General features: G+C 37.9%; 1 protein-coding gene across 4 annotated transcripts in view; it reads right to left on the bottom strand.

Moving 5' to 3' along the window:
• The window catches only part of NME7 (NME/NM23 family member 7), a 157,742-nt gene that overhangs the window by 100,573 nt on the left and 34,024 nt on the right, over nucleotides 1-23,145 (bottom strand). For all 4 annotated transcript variants that reach the window (XM_007531790.3, XM_060197949.1, XM_060197948.1 and 1 more), the window contains exons 5-7: nucleotides 15,863-15,913; nucleotides 15,268-15,475; nucleotides 9,515-9,620 (exon numbers count right to left, since the gene is read on the bottom strand). In XM_007531790.3, the coding sequence (XP_007531852.2) occupies nucleotides 9,515-9,620; nucleotides 15,268-15,475; nucleotides 15,863-15,913 (365 nt within the window). The remainder of the gene's footprint in view (nucleotides 1-9,514; nucleotides 9,621-15,267; nucleotides 15,476-15,862; nucleotides 15,914-23,145) is intronic.

Here is a 23,145-nt window from a genome sequence, read left to right as displayed (position 1 = left end):
CTAATTTTTTTTCTAAATAGTGATAAGAAGAATTATTGTTATAATTTATTTATTTTTATATTACAGAATTAACATGTTGGTAGGGGTTTGAATTCCCACCATTCCCACCACCAGAGTTCTGAATCTTCAGTCTCCCCACTGCAATCCACCATAGTTCCCCTAAGGTTGTAGACATGGGCCAGCCATGTTCTCTACAACTATCTGCCCACATTTATATGTAGTTGCTCTTTTTTTTTTTTCTGATTCAATCCTCTCTTCCCCTCCAAGCCACTCATGACAACATAACTACATCTATATGTCCCTCTCCTTTTCCTTCTCTCTCTTTGGGTGCTGATGGAGCTGGAGTTGAGAGCCCTTATTTTCATCCTATCACTTCTCCGCCAATGGGGTTGTTTTTGGGGAGGACCTATTTAATTCTTTGTCCCAATTTTTATTGGGTTGTTTTTTCCTTTTGTTGAGTTGTATAATCTCTTTTTTTTTTCCCTCTAAATATTTTATTTATTTATTAATGAGAAAGATAGGAGGTGAAAGAGCCAAACATCACTCTGGTACATGTGTTACCAGGGACTGAACTCTGGAACGCATGCGTGAGAGTCCAACACTTTACCCACTGCGCCACCTCCTGGACCATGAGTTGTATGATTTCTTTCTAGATGCTTGATACTAATTGATTGTTGGATACGTGATGTACAAACATATTTTCCAAACTACTGTGTTGCATATCCTTATTTAGTTTGCTTATGTGTATAAACTCTCAATTCAATGTAGCTCCCATTTATTTACTTTTGTTTTCATTTCATATGACCATGAGATTGAGTCTCCAAATAAACTTTGTTGTTAACATTCCAAAAATCCTAACCCTAGCCCTTCTAACTTTCTATCTGCTTTTCTCTCACCAAACTGGCCCATACCACCTCATTATAGAAAGAAAAATGCCCAGGTGTTCTCAAAAGAAAGTTAAAGTGGCAGCCATCTCCCTTTACATACTAATAGCTGTTTATTCAAACCACTCATTAAAACAATTAGCCTTGGAAGCTTGGAAGCTCCCCCACCACCACCCCATACACACAGCCCTCACCCCATTAGGGTTATCACTGTGGCTTACTCCACTGCTCCCAGTAATCATTTATTTCTTTCTGGTTTTGACATAGAGACAGAGGAGTGGTGTCTGCAGCACTGCCCTACCACTTTCTCCCCGTAGGTGGGAATGAGCTGAAACATTTTAAGGAGGGAATGTTTACCTTTTTTTTTTTTTTTTGCTCTTATTTATTCTGCCACCAGGGTTCTCAGGGGGCTCAGTATGTCACCTGCATAATGACTACACCACTTCCAGTAGCCTCCTTAACCTCCCTTTAGAAAGTGACAGAGAGAGACTTTTTAAGTGTCCCACTTTCAAGAACTTCCTCAGGGGGCCAGGTGGTGACACATCCAGTTGAGTGTACACATTACCATGTGCGAGGACCTGGATTCAAGTCCCTGATCCCCACCTGCAGGGGGGGAAGCCTTACAGTTGGTGAAGCAAAGTTGCAGATGTCTCTCCTCTACCTCTCCTGCCCCTTTCCATTTCTCTCTGCCCTATCAAATAAAAAGAAAAAGGGAAAAATGGCCACCCATTTTTAGTACAGGCACAGAGCCCCAGCAATAACCCTGGTGGCAATAAAAAAGAACTTGGTTTGGAATGATTCACCATTATCTTGACATAACAATAATTGCAACAGTAAATTTTTTTATCTTTTAATTTAATTATTTTCAGATTGAGATAGAGGAAAATTGAGGGGGATGAGATAGGGAGGGAAAGAAACAGAGAAACTCCTGCAGCCCTACTTCACCACTCCTGAAGCTTTCCCCTATAGGTGGCTTAAACCCAGGTCCTTGTTCCTTGAGCTCTGTAATGTGAGTGCTTAACCAGGTACACCACCACCTGGCCCCAAAAAAAAATCATAATTTCTCAACTTAATTCTAAACTATGTTTCACTCAGTTAAGATGCTAGGTGTTACACCTGCCTTTTTATCAATTATTATTTGATATTCTCCAAGAAGGACTTTCCACAGGGAAAAAAAAAAAAAAAGATCTTAGAATTAAAGGGACAGTATAAAGAATCTCAGCAGGGCAATCTGGTAGCTGTAGATTACAGGATGTTTTCCAACTCTATCTAGATCCCACATCTATGAAATAGAATTAATGACCAAACCTAATCACAGGAGTTTGGTCTATGAGATAATCCATGTAGATACAAAAAGGTATCACAATACAGAATCAAGGTAAAGTTGGTGTAAATCTCAACCACTTAAGAGTTGTGTAACCAGGAGCACATCTCACAGTCCAGTTTTCCTCTTCAAAGGCATGCATTTCAAATAATACCTCCCTCCTCACAACATTCTGAAAATGGTAATTTATGTGAAGTATTATTCTGTAAATATGAATTGCAATTACTAATAAAACTTTTTGTTCCTAATCTCATTAGCTAGATTTCTGGAGATGATCTTCCCATCTGACCTTAATGTGAACAGACAACATTCTGGGCTCTGTTTCCTTTTAATTCATAGTACAAACAAAATTTCACTATTTCCATATGGGACTATTTCAATAACAGTACACACCTACCTTCAGGATGACACAATGTAATCTTTCCTTAAGGCTGAGACTCTTGTGTGGAGATCAGCAAAATTCCTGGACACCTTCTAAATCAAGAAATCATTCCCTTCACTTAGAGGTCCCATAATTTACAAACTCAGTAGATATTCTCGCTGCTTATATACATTTGTGTTTCAAAATCACAGGTTAAACTCTCTGCAATGAATTTCAGGGTGTTATATGTAGCTTACTCTATCAAGTAAAACATAAAATAAGCAAGCTCCAAAATTACAGCATTCATTCTAGGCAAACATGGCCCACTTCAAGATTTTTTTAATTGAAACGGATTTCAATTACAATGATTAAATCGCTAAAGGAATTCATGACTTTTCCATAGGATCCTAGAAACTGAATTACTTGAAGGAAATCTAATGCAGAAAAAAAATTCTTTTTTAACCTGGACACTTAATGAACTATCAATAAATCAGCCCCAATTTTTGGAGTTTGCACATGGTAAAATGCATTGTCACAGGCTTTGAACAACTAGTGTCAGAACTATCATTAAGGGTGAAAATTAAAATCATGAGAGAGGTGCCAGGTAAGACAAATACAGTTGGTTTTTTTTGTTTGCTTTTTTGACAAACATGATTTTTAAAATTAAGGTACTTGATAAACAATCTTGCTGCTGTCAGTTCTGTTTCAGTTAAAGAGTCAATTCCGATGCTGTATTTACAAACTAGCCAATATTCAAAGAAAAATGTAACTTTCTTTTTTCTAATATTTTTTAAATATTTAATTTATTCCCTTTTGTTCCCCTTGTTTTATTGTTGTAGTTATTAATTGTTGTTGTTATTGATGTCATCGTTGTTGGATAGGACAGAGAGAAATGGAGAGATGAGGGGAAGACAGAGATGGGGAGGGAAAGACAGACACCTGCAGTCCTGCTTCACTGCTTGGGAAGCGACTCCCCTGCAGGTGGGGAGCCAGGGCTTAAACCTGGATCCTTATGCTGCTCTTTGCACTTTGTGCCATGTGCACTTACCCCACTGTGCTACTGCCCAACTCCCATAGCATAACTTTCTAATTAATGAAATGTACAGGTGGCGGGTGGGTGGTGCTACACCAGGTTAAACACAGATGTTACAATGTACAAGGCCCAGGTTTCAAACCCCCCAGTCCCCACCTGCAGGAGGAAAGCTTTGTCAGCAGTATAGTTGTGCTACAAGTGTCTCTCTGTCTCCCCCTCCCCCCTCCCTCTAGATTTCTGGCTGTCTTTATCCAATAAAGATAATAAAAAATATTTTAAGTGTATATAATTCCAAAACTGTCTGTCTTTTTTAAAAGTGAGATCTAAAATTGCTTTATAACCACATCCAAAAAAAAAAAAAGGAATTTGGGGGCCAGCAAGATAGCTCACCTGGTACCTGTCAAGAAACCCAGGTTCAAGTCACTGATAGAACACATGGGAAATGTTGGTGTGTGGTTCTCTCTGCTTTATCTCTATCTGAAAAAAGAAGTCAGCCTGGAATAGCAAGATTACATATGCATGAGGCCCCAAAGATTTTTTTTTAATTACAAAGTAAATAGATTCAGAATTTTTACTGTTAAAACACAACACTGACATGAAACACAATTTTCTTGTGGAATGACCTTCTACACTGCTTCATAGAACAAGAGTATCTGGGTTTAAAGGTTGTCAAAAATTTTTCAAACCACATTATTCAGTAGGATAAGTCAAGATGGCAGAAGTTATTAGTACAAAATTGATGCAATGCAGGTCCTTAGTGCATAAATGTGTTAATAGGAAAGAAAAAAACTCTGACACAAATTCAGGGTTCTAGTAGTTCAAAATGTTGCATTTTGGGGCTACTGCCACCTGTCCAAAGACAAGCATAATGAACCATTAGAGAAACTGAGAGTTGTATTAAACTGACTAATAATTCTACTTCATGCACTTAAGTTAGATCTAGGCTTCAACTGGGGAAAACAGTTCAAGAACTTTGTTCCTTAAGCAATGAAAGGAATTATCCTTTTTATGTGACTATTGTTGGTATTTTAAACGAGTACTTTGTTACTATGGAGTCATCCAACTTTACTCAAAAAATAAAAAATAATGTTAGTAATAGTGATCAGGAGTAGTAATAATGTTAATGATGTTTAATACTTTCTAGCACTTAATCAAATTCTGGGCACTATACTTAGGACATGAATCCTTACATTTAGTCACTTGAGTCATCTAACCTTTACATTGAATGTATTTAGTGTTTAGATTTACCAGTGAAAATATATACTATTATTCTCAATTTCAGTTGAGGAAACAAAAAGTCTAAAATCTATTCTATCCCATGGCTAGTAAGTACTGGAGCCAGATTTCACATTGTGCAGTCTTAAGTCATTTTATTGATGGAATTAAGCTACATATAATACTAAGGATGTCCTAGTGAGCCTTATGTCATTTGAAATTTAACAAGGAAAACTATAATATTCACCTGCCTTTCTTCTCTTTTAAAATTGGAGTTCCCAAATGTCAAAATTACTTCAACTTGTATATATAAATAGATCACAAATATATCAAGTATACATTCTTTTCCCAGTATTTAATCTCCAAACTGAGCTTTTCCACCCCACCCCCAGCTCCAACTGTCTTAGTGAAAGGGAATCATTGCAACCATGTAGACTAGCTGAAGAACTCAGACCCAGGCTGCCCACATCCTCATGATTATTAATTGTGCCAAGAAACTCCAGCCAACAAAGATAAAGCAGTAAATAACTTCATTGTTTGCCTCAGAAACTCCCCACAAAGTCCACTTGCCCCAACAATAGCACACCTTTCACAATTTTCTCTTAACAGTCAAACTTACTTATCAAACAACTATGCACTTACAAGATAGTTGTATCTGGCCAGTATTTCTCCTAACCCTCAACTATTAAATCACAATTCTACCCAGTTCCTATCAGACCACATCATTGACAGGCCACCTTCACTCTCAAGGTCAGACCTGAAACCCTCAAAGACAGACACAAGAAAAAGACATAGCAGAAGAAGCCACCTACTTACCCACCCACTCCCACCAAAAAAAATAACAAAGAAAGAGAAAATACTAAAGCAGATTAAAATAACAAGTTATAGGACAGCATAAAGAGAAATATTGGTATCACAAAGGTATAATAAGAACAAGTGGCAGAATCTATACTTGAAGAGACACTAGCTGAGAATTAAAAAATAGGGGAGGGACATCAGCACGCCTGGTAGAGCACATATGTTACAATGCACAAGGACTCAGGTTCAAGCCCCCATTCCCTATGGAGTAGGGGAAGGGAAGAGCTTCACAAGCTGTGAAGCAGAGCTATAAGTATCTTCTCTTTCTCACTCTCTATCTCCCTCTTCCTGAATGTCAAGTTCTCTGTCTTTATCCAAAATATTTTTTAAAAGGCATACATAGACACCTCCCCGCATGCCCAGGAAGTTCAAAGGACTCCAAGAAAAATGAGTCCTTTATATATTTTGATTACTAGCCTCTTGTCTGATATATGGCATATAAAGATGTTCTCCAAGGGTCATAGCACAGTGGGTTAAGCTCACCTGGCAAAAAGCGCAAAAGACCTGTGTAAGATGCCGTTTCAAGCCCCAGGCTCCCCACCTACAGGGGGTTCGCTTCACAAGTGGTGAAGCAGGTCTGCAGGTGTATATCTTTCTCTCCCTCTCTCTGTCTTCCCCTCCTCTCTCGATTTTTCTCTGTCCTAGCCAACAACAACATCAATAACAACAATAATGATAAAACAACAAGAGCAACAAAATGGAAAAAAAAATAGCCTCCAAGGAGCAGTGGATTTGCGGTGCAAGCACTGAGTCCCAGCAATAACCCTGGAGGCAAAAAAAAAAAAAAAACTCCCATTTTGTGGGAAGTCTTTGTTGTTTTTTTAAAGTTTTATTTATTTATTTATTTACTTATTAGACAGAGACAGAGAGAAACTGAAAGGGCAGGGGAGATAGAGAGGGGAGAGAGACAGAGAGACATCTGCAGCCCTGCTTCACCACACATGAAGCTTTCCCCCTTCAGGTGGAGACCAGGGGCTTGAACCTAGGTCCTTTGCACTGTAATGTGAGCACTTAACTAGATGTGCTACAGCCTAGTCCCAGGAAGTCTTTGTTTGGGTGGTTGTTTCTTTTGCTGTGCAGAATATTTCAATCTGATGTAGTCCCATTGGTTTATTATTATTATTTAATATATTTTTTTAAAAATTTCCCTTTTGTTACCCTTGTTTTATTGTTGTTGTAGTTATTATTGATATTGTCATTGTTGGATAGGACAGAGAGAAATGGAGAGAGGAGGGGAAGACAGAGAGGGGGAGAGAAAGACAGACACCTGTAGACCTGTTTCACCACCTATGAAGCTACTCCCCTGAAGGTGGGGAACAGGGGGCTTGAACCAGTATCCTTAAGACGCTCCTTACGCTTTGCGCCACCTGAGCTTAACCCCCTGTGCTACTGCCGCACTTCCACACTGGTTTACTTTTGATTGAGTCTTTTTGTAATTGGATTCATATCATTGAAGATGCCTTTAAAATTTAGATGGAAAAAGAGTTCTGCCAATGTTTTCCTCTAAGTATTTGATAGTTTCTGGTCTAACATCCATGTCCTTCATTTGGAGTTGATTTTTGCTTATGGTGAGATAAGGTGGTTCAATTTCATTCTTCTGCATGTTTCAACCCATTTTTTCCAACACCATTTGTTGAAGAGACTCTGCTTCCCCCATTTAATAGTCTGGGCACCTCTGTCAAAGCTTAGATGTCCATAGGTGTGGGGGCTTACTTCTGGGCTCTCAATTCTATTCCACTGGTCAGAGCGTCTATTCATGTTCTAATACCAAGCAGTTTTGATTACAGTAGCCCTATAATACAATTTGAGATCTGAGAGTGTGATGTCTCCAATTCTTCTCTTTCTTCTCAAGATTGTTTTGGCAATTCTAGGTCTTTTCTGGTTCCAGATAAACATCTGTAGTTTTTGTTCTATTCTCCTAAAAAAATTGGTTGAGATCTTGATGGGAATTGCATAAAATCTGCATATTGCTCTGGGTAATATATTCATTTTAATGATGTTTAACTATGGAAATCATCTCTCCCATGGTGGTGGTGGAGGACGACACAAGCAAAGTCAGGAAAATAAGCAAAACCCAGAAGACTATGGATATGGACAGCAGAATTGAGGGTAACAAAGAGTTATAGTGGGGAGAAGGGGCCCAATAGACTTTGGTGCAGGGATATTGGTCACTTGGAAGAGGCAGTGGAGTAACTGATTTTGAGGTGAGAAATTCTACTTCTTCTTCTAGCGTTTGCCAGAAATTCTACTTCTGAGACACAGGAGTTTGTAAACCAAAATCACCTCAAAAACAAATATTATTAAATTTAAAACATAAAATCTACCCATGACCTATCCATTGCAAAAGTCACTCAGACTCTGTCAAGGAGTTCTCTCCTTATGTTAAGAAGCAACAGGCTACTCTGATCGTACGAGGATTTAGAGATCAAGGGACAACTTTACATTAATTCATATGCCTCTAAGATTAAATGTCAAATATAACTATATAACAAATTTTTTTTTCTAGAACCCAGGTTTTTGTTTTCATCCTCTCAGGTCACATTTTCATTCAAATTTAGAGATATAAATAAGGGAGAGGGGCCCAGTGGTGTTGCACCCTGTTAAGCACACGTAGCACTACACACAAGGACCCAGTATCTTTCCCTCTCTTCCTCTGTCTCTACATGAAAAATTGCAAAGAGTGAATCTTAAAAATTCTCATCACAGATCATTTGAATTAGATTATATTCTTCAAACTACCATGTCAAATATACTAGAAACAAAAAATATACAATAAGAAGTCCAACCCCTGTGGAGAACAGTCTGGAGAACTCTCAGAAGGCTAGAAATGGACCTACCCTATGATCCTGCAATTCCTCTCCTGGGAATACATCCTAAGGAACCAAACACACCCATCCAAAAAGATTTGTGTATACCCATGTTCATAGCAGCACAATTTTTAATAGCCAAAACCTGGAAGAAACCCAGATGTCCAACAACAGATGAGTGGCTAAGCAAGTTGTGGTATATATACACAATGGAATACTACTCAGCTATTAAAAATGGTGATTTCACTTTCATTTCATATTGGTGGAGCTTGAAGGAATAATTTTAAGTAAGACAAGTCAGAAAGAGAAGGATGAATATAGAATAATCTCACTCACTGGCCGAAGTTGAAAAACAAAATCAGAAGAAAAAACACTAAGCAGAACCTGGACAGGACTTGGTGTATTGCACCAAAGTAAAAGACTCTGGGGTGGGTTGGGGGGAGAGTACAGGTCCTGGAAAGAGGACCTAGTGGGGGTTGTATTGTTATGTGGACAACTGAGAAATGTTATGCATGTACAAACTATTGTATTTACTGTTGAATGTAAAACATTAATTCCCCAATAAAGGGAGAAAAAAGATAAATATACAATGTTCAAGGACCCAGGTTCAAACCCCAAGTCTGCAACTGGTAAAGCAGTTTTGCAGGTGTTTCTCTGTCTTTCTCTCTACCTATCTCCTCCCTCCTCTCAATTTCTGGTTGTCTCTCTCCAATAAATAGAGTAAGAAAATTTTAAAAAGATGAACATACATAGACTTAGACTTTCTCTCACATTTTTTTCATCTTTACTCATGTGTCTCCAAAGGTAAAAAAAAAAAAAAGATATTAAGCTTGTGCTTTAACCTCTACATATACAATATATCAAGAAAAACTCAGAAATATTATTCATGTACAAACTATTTTATTTACTGGCAACTGTAAAACATTAATCCCCTAATAAAGAAAAAAAACTGAAAATATATCAAGAAAATAAACATTAACAAGTTCCAATTAACAAATGTACCAGACATACTGTGTTCAGCATAGCACTCACCTTTGCTGACAGCATGAGGCTTAATAATACAGCAAGTGCAGTTCGTAAACTTAGCAGTGTTTGTTGGTCCACAAACTCCACTTGAAGGAAAAAATAACTCCATTTCCTAAAAGACAGAAAGAAATGACTACTACATGTGACATCTCATTTGGAACCACAAGGCTATCTATGTGAGAAAATAATAAAATTATTTTAATGTGTAGTAATATAAACTCTGTGCTTCAAATCTTCTAAATATGATTTTACATAAACAGAGCCTTATTTCAAATCTTATAATCAAATTAATGTAAAAATCAGTTAAAATATGTATCATTCAGCTTCAAAATTTAAAATTTTGACTCTAACATAATTGGAGTACTGATAGTTACTTATAATTTTCCCCAAAGCATGGGTACATGAGACATACTTTTAACACATAAGACATATAAAAGTATATTAAAAGCTAAGAAATCTTTATAGAAGTAGCCTAGTATTCAAGAATATGATCTACACTTAGTTAAAACTATCAATAACCTACTACAGTCTTAATAGAAAATCAAATCAGCTACATATTATAGCTACACTTAGATTGTGGTGTTTTGATACATGGTTCCTTAAAATGACAATATGGATTTTTAACTAGATGAGGGTACTAATTTTTTTTTCATTATTTTAGATGATTTTCTGCCTATAAGTTTTTTTTTGTTTTTTTTTTTAATTTTTTATTTAAGAAAGGATTAGTGAACAAAAGCATAAGGTAGGAGGGGTACAACTCCACACAATTCCCTATAACTGACACTTCTATTCTTCCACAGAATAGAAATCCCACACTTGCAAACTTGAGAGAAACCTACCAACATGTGCAGGGCATTTCAAATATCTCTTCCTTCAAGAGATCTTTTCTGATGCCTCATAGGTGTCCTATACACCTTCAAAGCTAGTTATTTGGGTAACTGCTCTCTATGAATTTGAAGGAAAGAAGTAATTTGCATAGCTTTGTATATCCCTTAGTATCTTAAATCACTTAAAATGTTTCCCATTTTTCAGTGAATTTTAAAATGGGAAGATCATAGACTGAGTTGCTGTATCACACTAATATAACCTTTAAAAAATACTCTGGGGGTGAGAGGGCAAGGGTAGTGTGCTGGGTTAAGCACGCAGAGTGCGAGGTGCAGGGACCAGTGCAGGAATCCCAGTTCAATCACCAGGATCCCCACCAGTAGTGGGGGGCTTCTTTGTAAGCAGTGGAACAGGTCTGCAGGTATATATCCTTCTCCCCTCTTCCTGGAGACAAAAAAAAAAAAAAAAAAAAAAACCTCAGGAAGGGGACAGTAAGGCAGTTTACCTAGATAGTGCACCTGCTTTGTCATGTACTTGAGCTACCCTTAGCACCCTGGAGAAGTATTAGCGTTATGGTATCTTTCCCTTATTCTTTCTGCCTCTGTCAGAAAAATATAAATCCAGAGAAGTGAAGCACCAAAGATAACAAAAAAAAAGTGTATTTGGGAAAATGAAAGTGTTTCAAATAGTAAAAATTGCTCAAATTCTTGCACAATTCCAATATTATATTTTAAGCTGTAAATGTGGGGGGGGGGCAAGATGGTGGAATAAGACAGGGTTTGTATATTCTTCCTCTTAACATTGACAGCAAGATCACAGCAATATGATAAGATAACAGGCAAACGGAGATTCTCTACAATAGACTGTTTTGTCGGGTGGTGGGTCACAGAAAAAAATGCTTTCTCCTAAGAAGATAGAAATACCCACCATAAGACAACAAACTACAAGCAGAAGAGATCTGTAAGATTCTTTATTCTAGTGATGGGGTACAGACAAACTGACAAAATCCCAGTTCTATTTCGAAAATTCTGCAAGTCCCTGTCATATTACTACCTCTGGAGTTCCCACTTTCCTGCTTCCTTCACAGCAGAACTGTTCTAGGATGTCTTTATCCCCTGCTTTACTTTCTCCATTCTCTTAAACTCATGAGCAATGTTACTCCTCAAACTACCTGACCACCTATATGTTATCCAGCCCCATGGTTAATTCTGAGACCTGTCACCCTGGTCCAGGCCACCAACAACTTTCCCTCTGAGGACTTTACTCCTTATTGTTCTCTAGCTTTACCCCAGAGCACACCTGCCCCCTAAGCCTGCTTGGTCTGTTCTTAATACAGCTGCCAGAGTAAAACTTGAAAAATTAAAAAAAAAAAACAACAGAAAATTCAAAATTCTCCTACTTCATTCAGAATGAATGTCAAATGTCATAAGGTCTCACGTTAGGGCCTACCTTGCTAACCCAACCCCCCACTTTTTTCAAGACGCATATACATTTTTCTTCAGGCATCACTGAAGATCTCACTCCTCACTGTTCTTCCCTTGAATGGAATAAACACTTCTCACCTCAAATCTTTTTTCATACTGTTCCCTTTCTTCCAGAATTGTTTTCAACCCAGATATTTAACAGTTTTTATTTTTATTCCTCCCTCCTTTCAATCTAGTCTCTGTCCAAAGATTGGGAAAAGTTCCTAAATATGCTGACTTCAAAAGCAGTGTATACTGCAACAAGATTCTCCCTTACTGTGGCTTTTTTTTTTTTTTTTTTTTTTTTTTTTTTACCAGAGCACTCTCAGCTCTGGTTTATGGTGGGGTGAGGGATTGAACCTGGGACTTCAGAGCCTCAGGCATGACAGTCTTTTTGCATAACCATTATGCTATCTACCCCGCCCTACTCTGGCTTTTTTCAGCTCCCTTCACCTGCTATATTTTCTTCATGCCACTTTCCACTTGGCCTGCTCTGTGTCTATTACTCAATGTCTGACATACACCCCTATGCAAAGAATATAAACTCCATGAGAATCAGGACTTTGTTCACTGATAGCTCAAATATTTTTAAAAGACTGAAACTCAGAAACTTGCAATTCTGCATATGGTAATCTGCCCACACTGTACCAAGGAGAAAAATGTGACTCAGAAAGTCTGAGGAAAAATCATCATGAATAAATAGGTGGCAAAGTTAGGACTCAAACTCAGGTCATGAACTCCTGAATTTCTATCATTTGTTTTGAAGAAATAAAAACAATACTAAGATGTGCTGCTTCTAGTACAATTATTATATTGTCATTAATATGACTTCACTACTCCAGACAGGCTCTTTCAAATAGAGAGATAAAAAGACACTACAGCACAGATGCTTACTTTGGAACTTCAGGAGCCAGACTGGAACCTAGGTTGTATACAAGACAAAGCAAGTACACCACAGGTCAATGATTTTTGCTCCAATGTCTCTTCTCCTTCAACTTTCAAATTGAAAATGGCATATATATATATCCAGAGCACTGCTCAGCTCTGGTTTGTGGTGGTGCTCATAACAACTATTTCCCAGCCCCCAAACACTAGATCTTCATGTATAAATTTACATATGATGAATAATTAATACAAAGAAAAGGTTCTTTACCTAAATAGATCTTCTTGGTAAGAGTAAATACTATTTTATCCCTTTGATTTTATTTGCCTTATACAGTTTGTCATCTGTCCTACCTAGCAATCTAAGCTAATGTTGGCAAGAGCACTTTTACTAGGTCATTGTTATGACAACTAATTCAGAGACCTCACAAAAAGGTGAAGCCACACAAAAAGCTATCATTATCCCTTAATGATTTGAGCCAATTAACTATCTTGCAGAAAAGTCTCTCTTACAAATGTCCCCTCTAGGGGCTGGGTGGTGGCACACCTGGGGGAGCGCACTTGTTAAAAAATGTCCTAGCTGTTACTCAGTCTTTCCATGCCAGGAACCATTTCTCTGCTTGATAGATGATAAGCTTTGAAACAATGGAAGCCCTCGAGACAGGTTTTATTTCCCCTCTGGGCAGGCCATTTCCCCTCAGGTAAACCATTTATCAATAATCAAGTGAGACAACACACAGTTGTGGTAATAAACATGGTTTTGGCCATTGTTTGTTGCAAGGAACATTCCACTTTGAAGTTTGCTCCCCCTCCTCCTCCTCCAGAATCTCCCCCCCTTCCCAAAGCCTTATAATGCCTGTGAACACAATAAAATTTTGCAGCTTGATCAGAAACCTGTCTTGCTGTCGTTCTTTCGTGTCTCTTGTCACTGTCATTCCAGGTCTTTAGGTTCCTAGCCCCTGTTCACCGCCCCACTGGTCGGGGCATTTCCACCCCTATTTGTCTTTCTGAAAGAATAAGTCATTCTCCTCAAAACCTAAAAATCAATAAATTTGATAAGATTTAAGTACAAGGGTTTAAACAAAATATTAACTGATAAGAGAGAAGTGGGATGGAACATAACTCTGGCACATGAAATAAAGGGATCAAACTCAGGACTTCAAGCTAGGGAGCCCAAAATCTTATTTATTCACTGTGCCCCCTCTAGGGTCACGGTACTTTTTTTTTTAATGATATTTTATTTATCAGGTTTTGAAGCCTAAAGTTGCACTGTTTCCTAAAATTTACCTTGGAAAGATCCCATGTGATCTTGCTAAAATACTTCACTATATTTTTATCTTTATTAACTCAATAATTACAAATAAATTTCCTAAAAGTTTTACATAGCTATTTAAAAACATTGTCCAATGATGGACCTAATTTTGGGGTGAGCATATTTTATAGACACTGATCTTGGTGAGATGAGAAATTGTTCCTATGTGCCAACAACTGTACTGTAAACCATTAACCTCCCAATTAAAAAAATAAGGAAAAAATAGTTTTGTAAATGCCCCAAATTAAGTCATTAAAAACATGTTAAACTATTTTTTCTCCAGGAATTGGGGCCTCATGCATACCCAGTTTCACCCATCCTGAGTTTTGTTTGTATTCACATAGGAGAGACACATAGCATCAGAGCTTTCCCTAGTACTCAAAGCTGGGCTGAGGCACGTCTTATCCAATGAGCCTCTGGGCCTCTGGGCTATCTACTCTCTTAATATGAGATAAATTTGTTCTCAACATAATCCATGACATTTTTTTTCTTTCCCTATCAATTTCTTTTGTTTCTATCAGAAAAGAAAAAGGTGGCAGGGAATGGTAAAATTGTCACTAAGCCCTAGCAATAACCCTAATGGCCAATAATAATAATAAATTTAAAAGAGGAGGAGGAACCCAGAGGATCAAAAACTAAGAAAACTATCAGGGGAGGGGATGGGATATGGAGTTCTGGTGGTGGGAATGGTGTGGAGTTGTACCCCTCTTATCCTATGGTTTTTGTCAGTGTTTCCTTTTTATAAATAAAAATTAAAAAAAAAAGAGGAGGAAAAGAAAAAATGGTATCCAAGGAAAATGACAGAATACAGACCACAGTATGCAAAGGGAGATATGAGGTTAGAACTGGAAACAGGCTGGCATGCAATCAATAGAAGATTTTATAAACCACATAGCAAAGCACAAATCTGATTCCAGGAGCAAGAAGTACTATTAGTATTTTTTAAAGATGTATTGATGATGAAGAGAGGAGGAAGAGAATCAGAGCATTACTCTGGCATATTTGTTACCAGGGATTGAGCTCAGGATCTCATGATTGAGGGGCCAACACATTACTGACTGTGCCACCTCCCAGGTTGCAGTTTTTTTTTTTTTAATAGTCACGAAGTATATTATGTTTCTTAGGTAGGTCACTCTGAAGTCATATAAACAATGCATTTGCTGCAGAGTCTGAGTCACAGCTAATGGCACCCCAAGTCAGCAGCAACAGAACTGCTTTATTTCCCATCAAACATTTGACAAAATCTAAACATTTAAAGTACTTGATAAACACCTTACCCTGGCAGCACACGCAAAAGAATCAGGGCCATGAGCAGCATTTCGGATGCCATCTGTCCCAAAAAGGGCTCGAATGCTTCCAGGAGCCTCTGTGCAGGCCATCCCAGAGTTGGCAGGTCCAAGAAGTCTCTTCCATTCACAGATAGCATCATCTCTTAAAATCTCCATGGCAATAATAGGACCACTTGTAATAAACTGAATCAGCTCACTATAGGACAGGCAAAAGATTAATTTGTTTCCTCTTTCTGTCAGCCTAGATATCTAAACAATAAGGATGTATTATGATCTACCAACACATAGACACTATAATCAACATTGATAGGTACAGTGAATTTTACATGGAAATGGTCAGATTTACATAAACTGAGTGTCCTGCAGTGACTTGTGTCACTAACTTTTAGTGTCAAATCAATTACTGTCCACTATTTCTTTTACTACTTCATTTACTTAAGTGTAAATCATTAGTGTGTTCTTTTCCCAGTGCTCTAAAAGATATAGAAGAGCTTTATTTTAATGTGAGTGGTCATTGAGATAAAATGAAATTTTATAATAGGGCTATCTCCTATTATATCAATAACCCTAATACATCACCTACTTAAAAAAGGGTCTTGACTGATGATCTGCATGAAAATCTCTGGCTTCTTTCCTATGAAACAAAAATGGTAATAGTTAAAAAATATTCAAGGAAATTTTTACTTTAACATACATTATAAAATAAAAATGAACTCTGCTACTTGATCTTCATGGGATTTGATTTGTTTTTTTAGATATTATGTTAAAACCTCCTTCCTTTCAAATATTTTGCTATAATATACTACCAATGTTAAGCTGTAAAGTGGGGGGGGGGGGGGCGAAGCCAAGATGACGACTTGGAGGCAGCTGCTGGCATGAGCTCTGACAACAACTGCTGGAAAGGGTAGGATACCTGGCCATCAGCAGGATGGTGAATAAGGGGTCCTAAGTGTGACACCAAGGAGGTGACTATAGCTCAATTTGGGTTCGAAAACAAAGAAAAAAAGAAAGGAATTTTTTTTTTATTATTTCTGAAACGCACCCCACTGCCCCACCCAATAACCAGACTCCAGGGGCTGGAGAGCTGCTACTAGCAGGCTCCCCGCTAAGCTTTTTTCTTTACCAAGACTCCTGGCTCACCAGGGGTGTGATTCCAGTCCTTTTTCTTTCTGATTCTCTTTGTTCTTTTTTTTTTCTAAGTGGCTCAAGCTCAATTGGAGCAACAATATATTTGACCAATCAGAGCCTCACCCCACCTGGGAAAGACTACCTGGAGGTTTTTTTGTTTGTTTGTTTGTTTGTTTGTTTAACAACTGGCTGTCTTTGCTCAGGCTGCCTTAGCCAATCGGGATCCTTCCAAGCTGCAAACTGACTGTTTAGGTTTTTTTACACTGTTCTATTTTATTATTACTATTATATAAACGCGTGTCCCAACCCCCCCCCCCCCCGCTTCAGGTTGACCAAAATTAACTTTTAGTGTATTTTTCATTGCTAGGTGATTGGATGTCCTATCCATTGTGAGAGGAACATGCTTCACTGTACTTATCTCCTCTATCCACTCTCCCCCTTCTCCCTCCTCCTAATTAAAAACAAACAAACAAAAAAACTCTTTCCTTTCACTGCTCTTTTTTTCTTTTCTTTTTTTTTCGTCATTCTTGTCTTCTTTTCTTCCTTGCTCCTTCTGCTTTCTGAATTCACTGATACTCATTTGTGAATTATTCTGGGGAAGAAATCTGACTTAGAGTGGACTTTCTTTGTGTGTGTCTCTACTCCACTTCCCTTTCTCCTCTTGCTACCCCTAGAATTTATAGTGGACAGTAGATTTGCATAATTGTCTATTCTTGCTATCCTTTTTTTCCTGTCTCTTTCTTTTTCATTTGGATTTGGTTGCTATTTTTCTTGGACTGGAGACATTGTTTGACTAACTAGTATTGGTTAAACTGCTTCAATCCTTGCTTCAGTTATTATTGTAATTTCCGAGGTTGGTGACTGTATTTGTCATAAAGGTATTTAGTATAGCGTGGCTTGTACTCAAAACACAACAACTGAAGAACAACAGAACATAAAAGTAAAAAACACATCAATAAAAAAAGTGGTTAAACCAAGAGCAAATAAAACTGCTACTACAATGAAGAAGACAGGAGCCCAGAAGAAATTACAAATCAGTCAGAAGTAACCATAGATAAGAAAAGTATGCAAGCAATAGTAAACTTAATAATCACAGAAATGAAGACAACTATGGAGGGAAGCAGAACTAGGGAAATAACAGACGAGACCCTCAAGGAAAATACTAGCTATCTCAAGGTAATTACAGAACTGAAAGCTGAAATAGCTGAACTGAAGAAAGAAGATGAGGGAAGGGAAAGCAAACTAACAGAAGCAGAAAACAGAATTAGCCAGACAGAGGATGAGCTAGAGAAAACTAAGAAAGAGGAGAAAGAGCTCAAAAAGAGACCGAGAGACACTGAAAACAACAACAGAGACATATGGGATGATCTCAAAAGAAGTAACATTCGTATAATTGGCCTGCCAGAGAAAGAAAGAGAGGAAGGGGAAGTAAACATTCTAGAAGAAATTATAGAAGGAAACTTCCCAGGCCTAAACAACAAAAAGGACATTAAGATTCAAGAGGCCCAGAGAGTCTCAAACAGAATCAACCCAGACCTGAAGACACCAAGACACATCATAGTTACAATGAAAAGAAGTAAGGATAAAGAAAGGATCCTAAAGGCTGCAAAATAAAAACAAAAAGTCACATACAGGGGAAACCCCATAAGACTATCAACAGACTTCTCCACTCTAACTCTAAAAGCCAGAAGAGAATGGCAAGATACCTATCGAGCCCTGAATGAAGAAGGGTTTCAATCAAGGATAATATATCCTGCTAGACTTTCATTCAAACTAGATGGAGTCATCAAAAGCGTCTCAGACAGACAAAAGTTAAAGGAGGCAACCATTATCAAGTCTGCCCTGAAAGAGGTTCTAAAAGACCTTTTATAAACAAGAACATCGCTATAATACTTGGAATATAACAGAATAAACAAAAATGTGTTAAATAATGGCACTACAATATATTAAATCCATAATATCAATAAATGTCAAGGGCCTAACTCACCCATCAAAAGGCAGAGTGGGAGGATGGATCAGAAAAGATAACCCAACCATATGCTGCTTGCAAGAATCCTATCTGACCCAACAAGATAAACACAGACTTAAAGGGAAAGGATGGAAAACTATGATACAGGCTAATGGACCACAAAAAAAGGTGGGAACAGCCATTCTGATCTCTGACACAATAGATTCTAAATTAAATAAAGTTATAAAAGATAAGTAAGGCCATTACATAATGATTAGAGAATCAATCAGCCAAGAAAACTTATTAACATCTATGCACCCAATAAGGGACCATCTAAATACATCAAACACCTACTGAAAGAACTACAAAAATACATCAATAGTAATACAATAATAGTGGGAGACATTAACATCCCAATCTCAAAACTTAGACAGATCAATGAAACAGAGAGTCAACAAAGAAACAAGAGAAATAAATGAAGAGATGGACAGACTAGACCTCCTGGACATTTTCAGAGTTCTTCACCCCAAAAAACTGGAATACACATTCTTTTCAAATCCACACAACACATACTCAAAGATAGACCACATGTTAGGCCACAAAGACAGAATCAACAAATTCAAGAGCATTGAAATCATCCCGAGTACCTTCTGAGACCATAGTGGAGTAAAGCTAACATTTAACAACAAACAAAAAATTAATAAAAGACACAGAATTTGGAAACTAAACAACATACTGCTTAACTACTGGGTCAGAGCGACACTTAAGCAAGAAATTCAAACATTCCTGGAAACAAACAAAAATGAAGACACAAGCTATCAAAATATTTGGGACACAGCTAAAGCAGTATTGAGAGGGAAACTCATAGCCATAGAGTCACATATTAAAAAACAAGAAAAAGCTCGAATAAATGACCTTACTGCACACCTTAAAGACTTAGAGGAAGAGGAACAAAGGAACCCTAAAGCAACCAAAAGGACAGAAATCACTAAAATTAGAGCAGAAATAAACAACATTGAAAATAAGAGAACCATACAAAAGATCAATGAAGCCAAATGTTGGTTCTTTGAAAAATTAAACAAGATTGACATACCCCTCACCAGACTCACTTAAAAAAAAAAAGGGGGAGATAACACTCAAATTAATAGAATTGTAAATGATAGAGGAGATATCACAACTGGCACCACAAAAATCCAGAAAATCATGCAAAACATCTATAAAGAACTATATGCCAACAAGCTAGAAAATCTGGAAGAAATAGAGGAATTCCTAGAAACATATGCCCTTCCAAAACTGAACCAAGAAGAACCACAAAACTTAAATACACCAATTACAGACAAAGAAATCGAAACAGTCATTAAGAATCTCCCCAACAACAAAAGTCCTGGACAAGATGGCTTCACAAACGAATTCTATAAAATCTTTAGGAAACAATTAGTACCCATACTTCTAAAGCTTTTCCACAAGATCAAAGAAACCTTCTATGAAACCAACACCATCCTGATACCAAAAGCAGATAGGGACACAGCAAAAAAGGAAAACTACAGACCAATATCTCTGATGAACATAGATGCCAAAATATTAAACAATATTAAACATCTTGGCCAACTGGATACAGCAGTATATCAAAAAGATTGCACATCATGACCAAGTGGGATTTATCCCAGGAATGCAAGGCTGGCTCAACATATGTAAGTCAATCAATGTCATTTACCACATCAAAAAAGCAAAGCCAAAACCACATAGTTATCTCAATAGATGCAGAGAAAGCCTTTGACAAAATCCAACACTCATTCATACTCAAAACACTACAAAAAATGGGAATAGATGGGAAATTCCTCAAGATAGTGGAGTGTATATATAGCAAACCTATAGCCAATATCATACTCACTGGACAGAAGCTGAAAGCATTCCCCTTCAGATCAGGGACTAGACAGGGCTGTCCACTATCACCATTACTCTTCAACATAGTATTAGAAGTTCTTGCCATAGCAATCAGGCAAGAGAAAGAAATCAAAGGAATACAGATTGGAAGGGAAGAAGTCAAGCTCTCACTATTTGCAGATGTTATGATAGTATACATAGAAAAACCTAGAGAATCCAACAGAAAACTACTGGAAGTTATTAGACACTACAGCAAGGTGTCAGGCTACAAAATAAATGTACAAAAATTGGTGGCATTTCTTTATGCAAACACTAAATCTGAAGAAGACATCCAGAAATCATTCCCATTCACTGTTGCAGCAAAATCAATAAATTACCTAGGAGTAAAGCTGAACAAAGAAGTGAAAGACTTGTACACTGAAAACTATGAGTCACTATTCAAGGAAATATAAACTGATACCAAAAAATGGAAAGACATCCCATGCTCATGGATTGGAAGAATAAATATCATCAAAATGAATATTCTCACCAAAGCCATATACAAATTTAACACGATACCCATCAAAGTTCCACCAAGCTTCTTTAAGAGAATAGAACAAAAACTACAATCATTTATCTGGAACCAGAAAACACCTAGAATTGCCAAAACCATCTTGAGGAAAAGAAACAGAAATGGAGGCATCACACTCTCAGATGTCAAACAATATTATAAGGCCATCAGCATTAAAACAGCCTGGTACTGGAACAAAAATAGGCACACAGACCAGTGGAACAGAACTGAAAGCCCAGATCTAAACCCCCGCACCTATGGACATCTAATCTTTGATAAGGAGGCACAAATGGAGGAAGTAGGCTCTCTTCAATAAAGGGTGCTGGGAAAACTGGGTTGAAACATGCAGAAGACTGAAACTGAACCACCTTATCTCACCATAAACAAAACTTAACTCCAAATGGATGAAGGACATGCATGTTAGGCCAGAAACTATCAAATACTTAGAGGAAAACATTGGTGGAACACTTTCCTGTTGGGAACATGTGTGAGCCTGATAGAGCTTAGGGAGAACCACCCCCATCTTTGGATGGAGGTCTGAGAAGATAACCTCTTGGTAAGTCTCTCTCAACCGAGGTGAGCATAAGGGGGGAAACTCAGACTTGGTTCTTTCCTTCTTGACTCTCAGGCCCACAGATACCCCAGTACTTCCCTCCATTAACTGCAGGCCTCATAGCCACAGATTCACTCATTCAAAGTCACCTTCTGATCACAGAAGAACACACCTTATCACACACTTCATCACACACCTCAGACCCCAGACAAGAGAAATGCCAAACTATATGGCCTTTTGATATCCATCTTCTCTCTGTCTCACCCTGTGGGTTTAACCCCTATGCTTCTCTCAAATACCTTTGGATAATTAAGTTGCTTGTGTTATGGAAAATAACTGTCTTGTATCTCATCAATTCCTGTCATACCAACCCCCTACCTTAGGGGCATGCTGACTGTTAAGAAACCTGTAATTTCTGTCATATTGCAACAATAATTACCTGCATTGTTTTTCTATTTAACTCATGTCAATTTTGCTAATAAACGGTCTCTAGGATTCTGGGACTCTAAGGACTCAGATTCTAGATTCACGCTAAGAGTCCCCTGGTGTCTTTTACTTTGTGTCACCCCTGTCATGAGCGAGAAAGAACCAGCCCGTTACCTTTCCCCTGGAGGACACCATGCCAGAGAAGGAGGGAGACACCCCGAAACTTTCCCACCTAAACCTCAAGGACATCTTTGATGAAACAAACCCAATTGCAAAGAAGACTAAAGCAGAAACAAACCAATGGGACTACATCAAATTGAAAAGCTTCTGCACAGCCAAAGAAACTATCACACAAAGAGAACCCTTAAAGAATGGGAGAAGATCTTCACATGCCATACATCAGACAAGAGACTAATCACCAATATATACAAAGCTCAGCAACTTAGCAACAAAAAAGCAAATGACCCCATCCAAAAATGGGCAGAGGATATGAACAAAACATTCAATTCAGAGGAGATCCAAAAGGCTAACAAACATGAAAAATTGCTGCAGGTCGCTTATTGTCAAAGAAATGCAAATTAAGACAACACTGAGATACCACCTCACTCCTGTGAAAATGGCGTACATCAAAAAGGACAGCAGCAACAAATGTTGGAGAGGCTGTGGGGACAGAGGAACCCTTCTGCACTGCCAGTGGGAATGTAAATTGGTCCAGCCTCTGTGGAGAGCAGGCTGGAGAACTCTCACAAGGCTAGACATGGACCTTCCATATGATCCAGTAATTCTTCTCCTCGGGATATACCCCCAAAGATTCCATAATGCCCAACCAAAAAGATATGTGTACACCTATGTTCATAGCAGCACAATTCATAATATCTAAAACCTGGAAGCAACCCAGGTGCCCAACAACAGATGAGTGGCTGAGAAAGCTGTGGTAATATACACAATGGAAGACTACACAGCTATTAAGAACAATAAAGCCACCTTTTCTGACCCATTTTGCATGGAGCTAGAAGGAAATATGTTAAGTGAGCTAAGTCAGAAAGATACAGATGAGTATGGGATGATCCCACTCATCAACAGAAGTTGAGAAGGAAGAAGAAAAATGGAAACTAAAAGCAGGATTTGCCTAAATCTAGAGTAGGGCACCAAAGTAAAAACCCTGTGGTGAGGGGGAGGGTGGACATTGGATTTCCTGGGGCGGCGGTGGGGGTAGGGGGGAGGAGATGCACAGTCTTTTGGTGGTGGGAATGGTGTTTATGTAAACTCCTATTAAATTGTAGTCATATAAATCACTATTTAATATGAGGGGAAAAAATTGATTGTATGTCTCGAACTTTTTAAAACACAGACCAAGTCTTTTTAATACATAGGCTG

This window comes from Erinaceus europaeus, chromosome 9, assembly GCF_950295315.1.
Source record: "Erinaceus europaeus chromosome 9, mEriEur2.1, whole genome shotgun sequence".
Lineage (NCBI taxonomy): Eukaryota > Metazoa > Chordata > Mammalia > Eulipotyphla > Erinaceidae > Erinaceus > Erinaceus europaeus.
The sequence above is the reverse complement of the archived record's forward strand: the minus strand, read 5'-3'. Positions and strand labels throughout refer to the sequence as shown.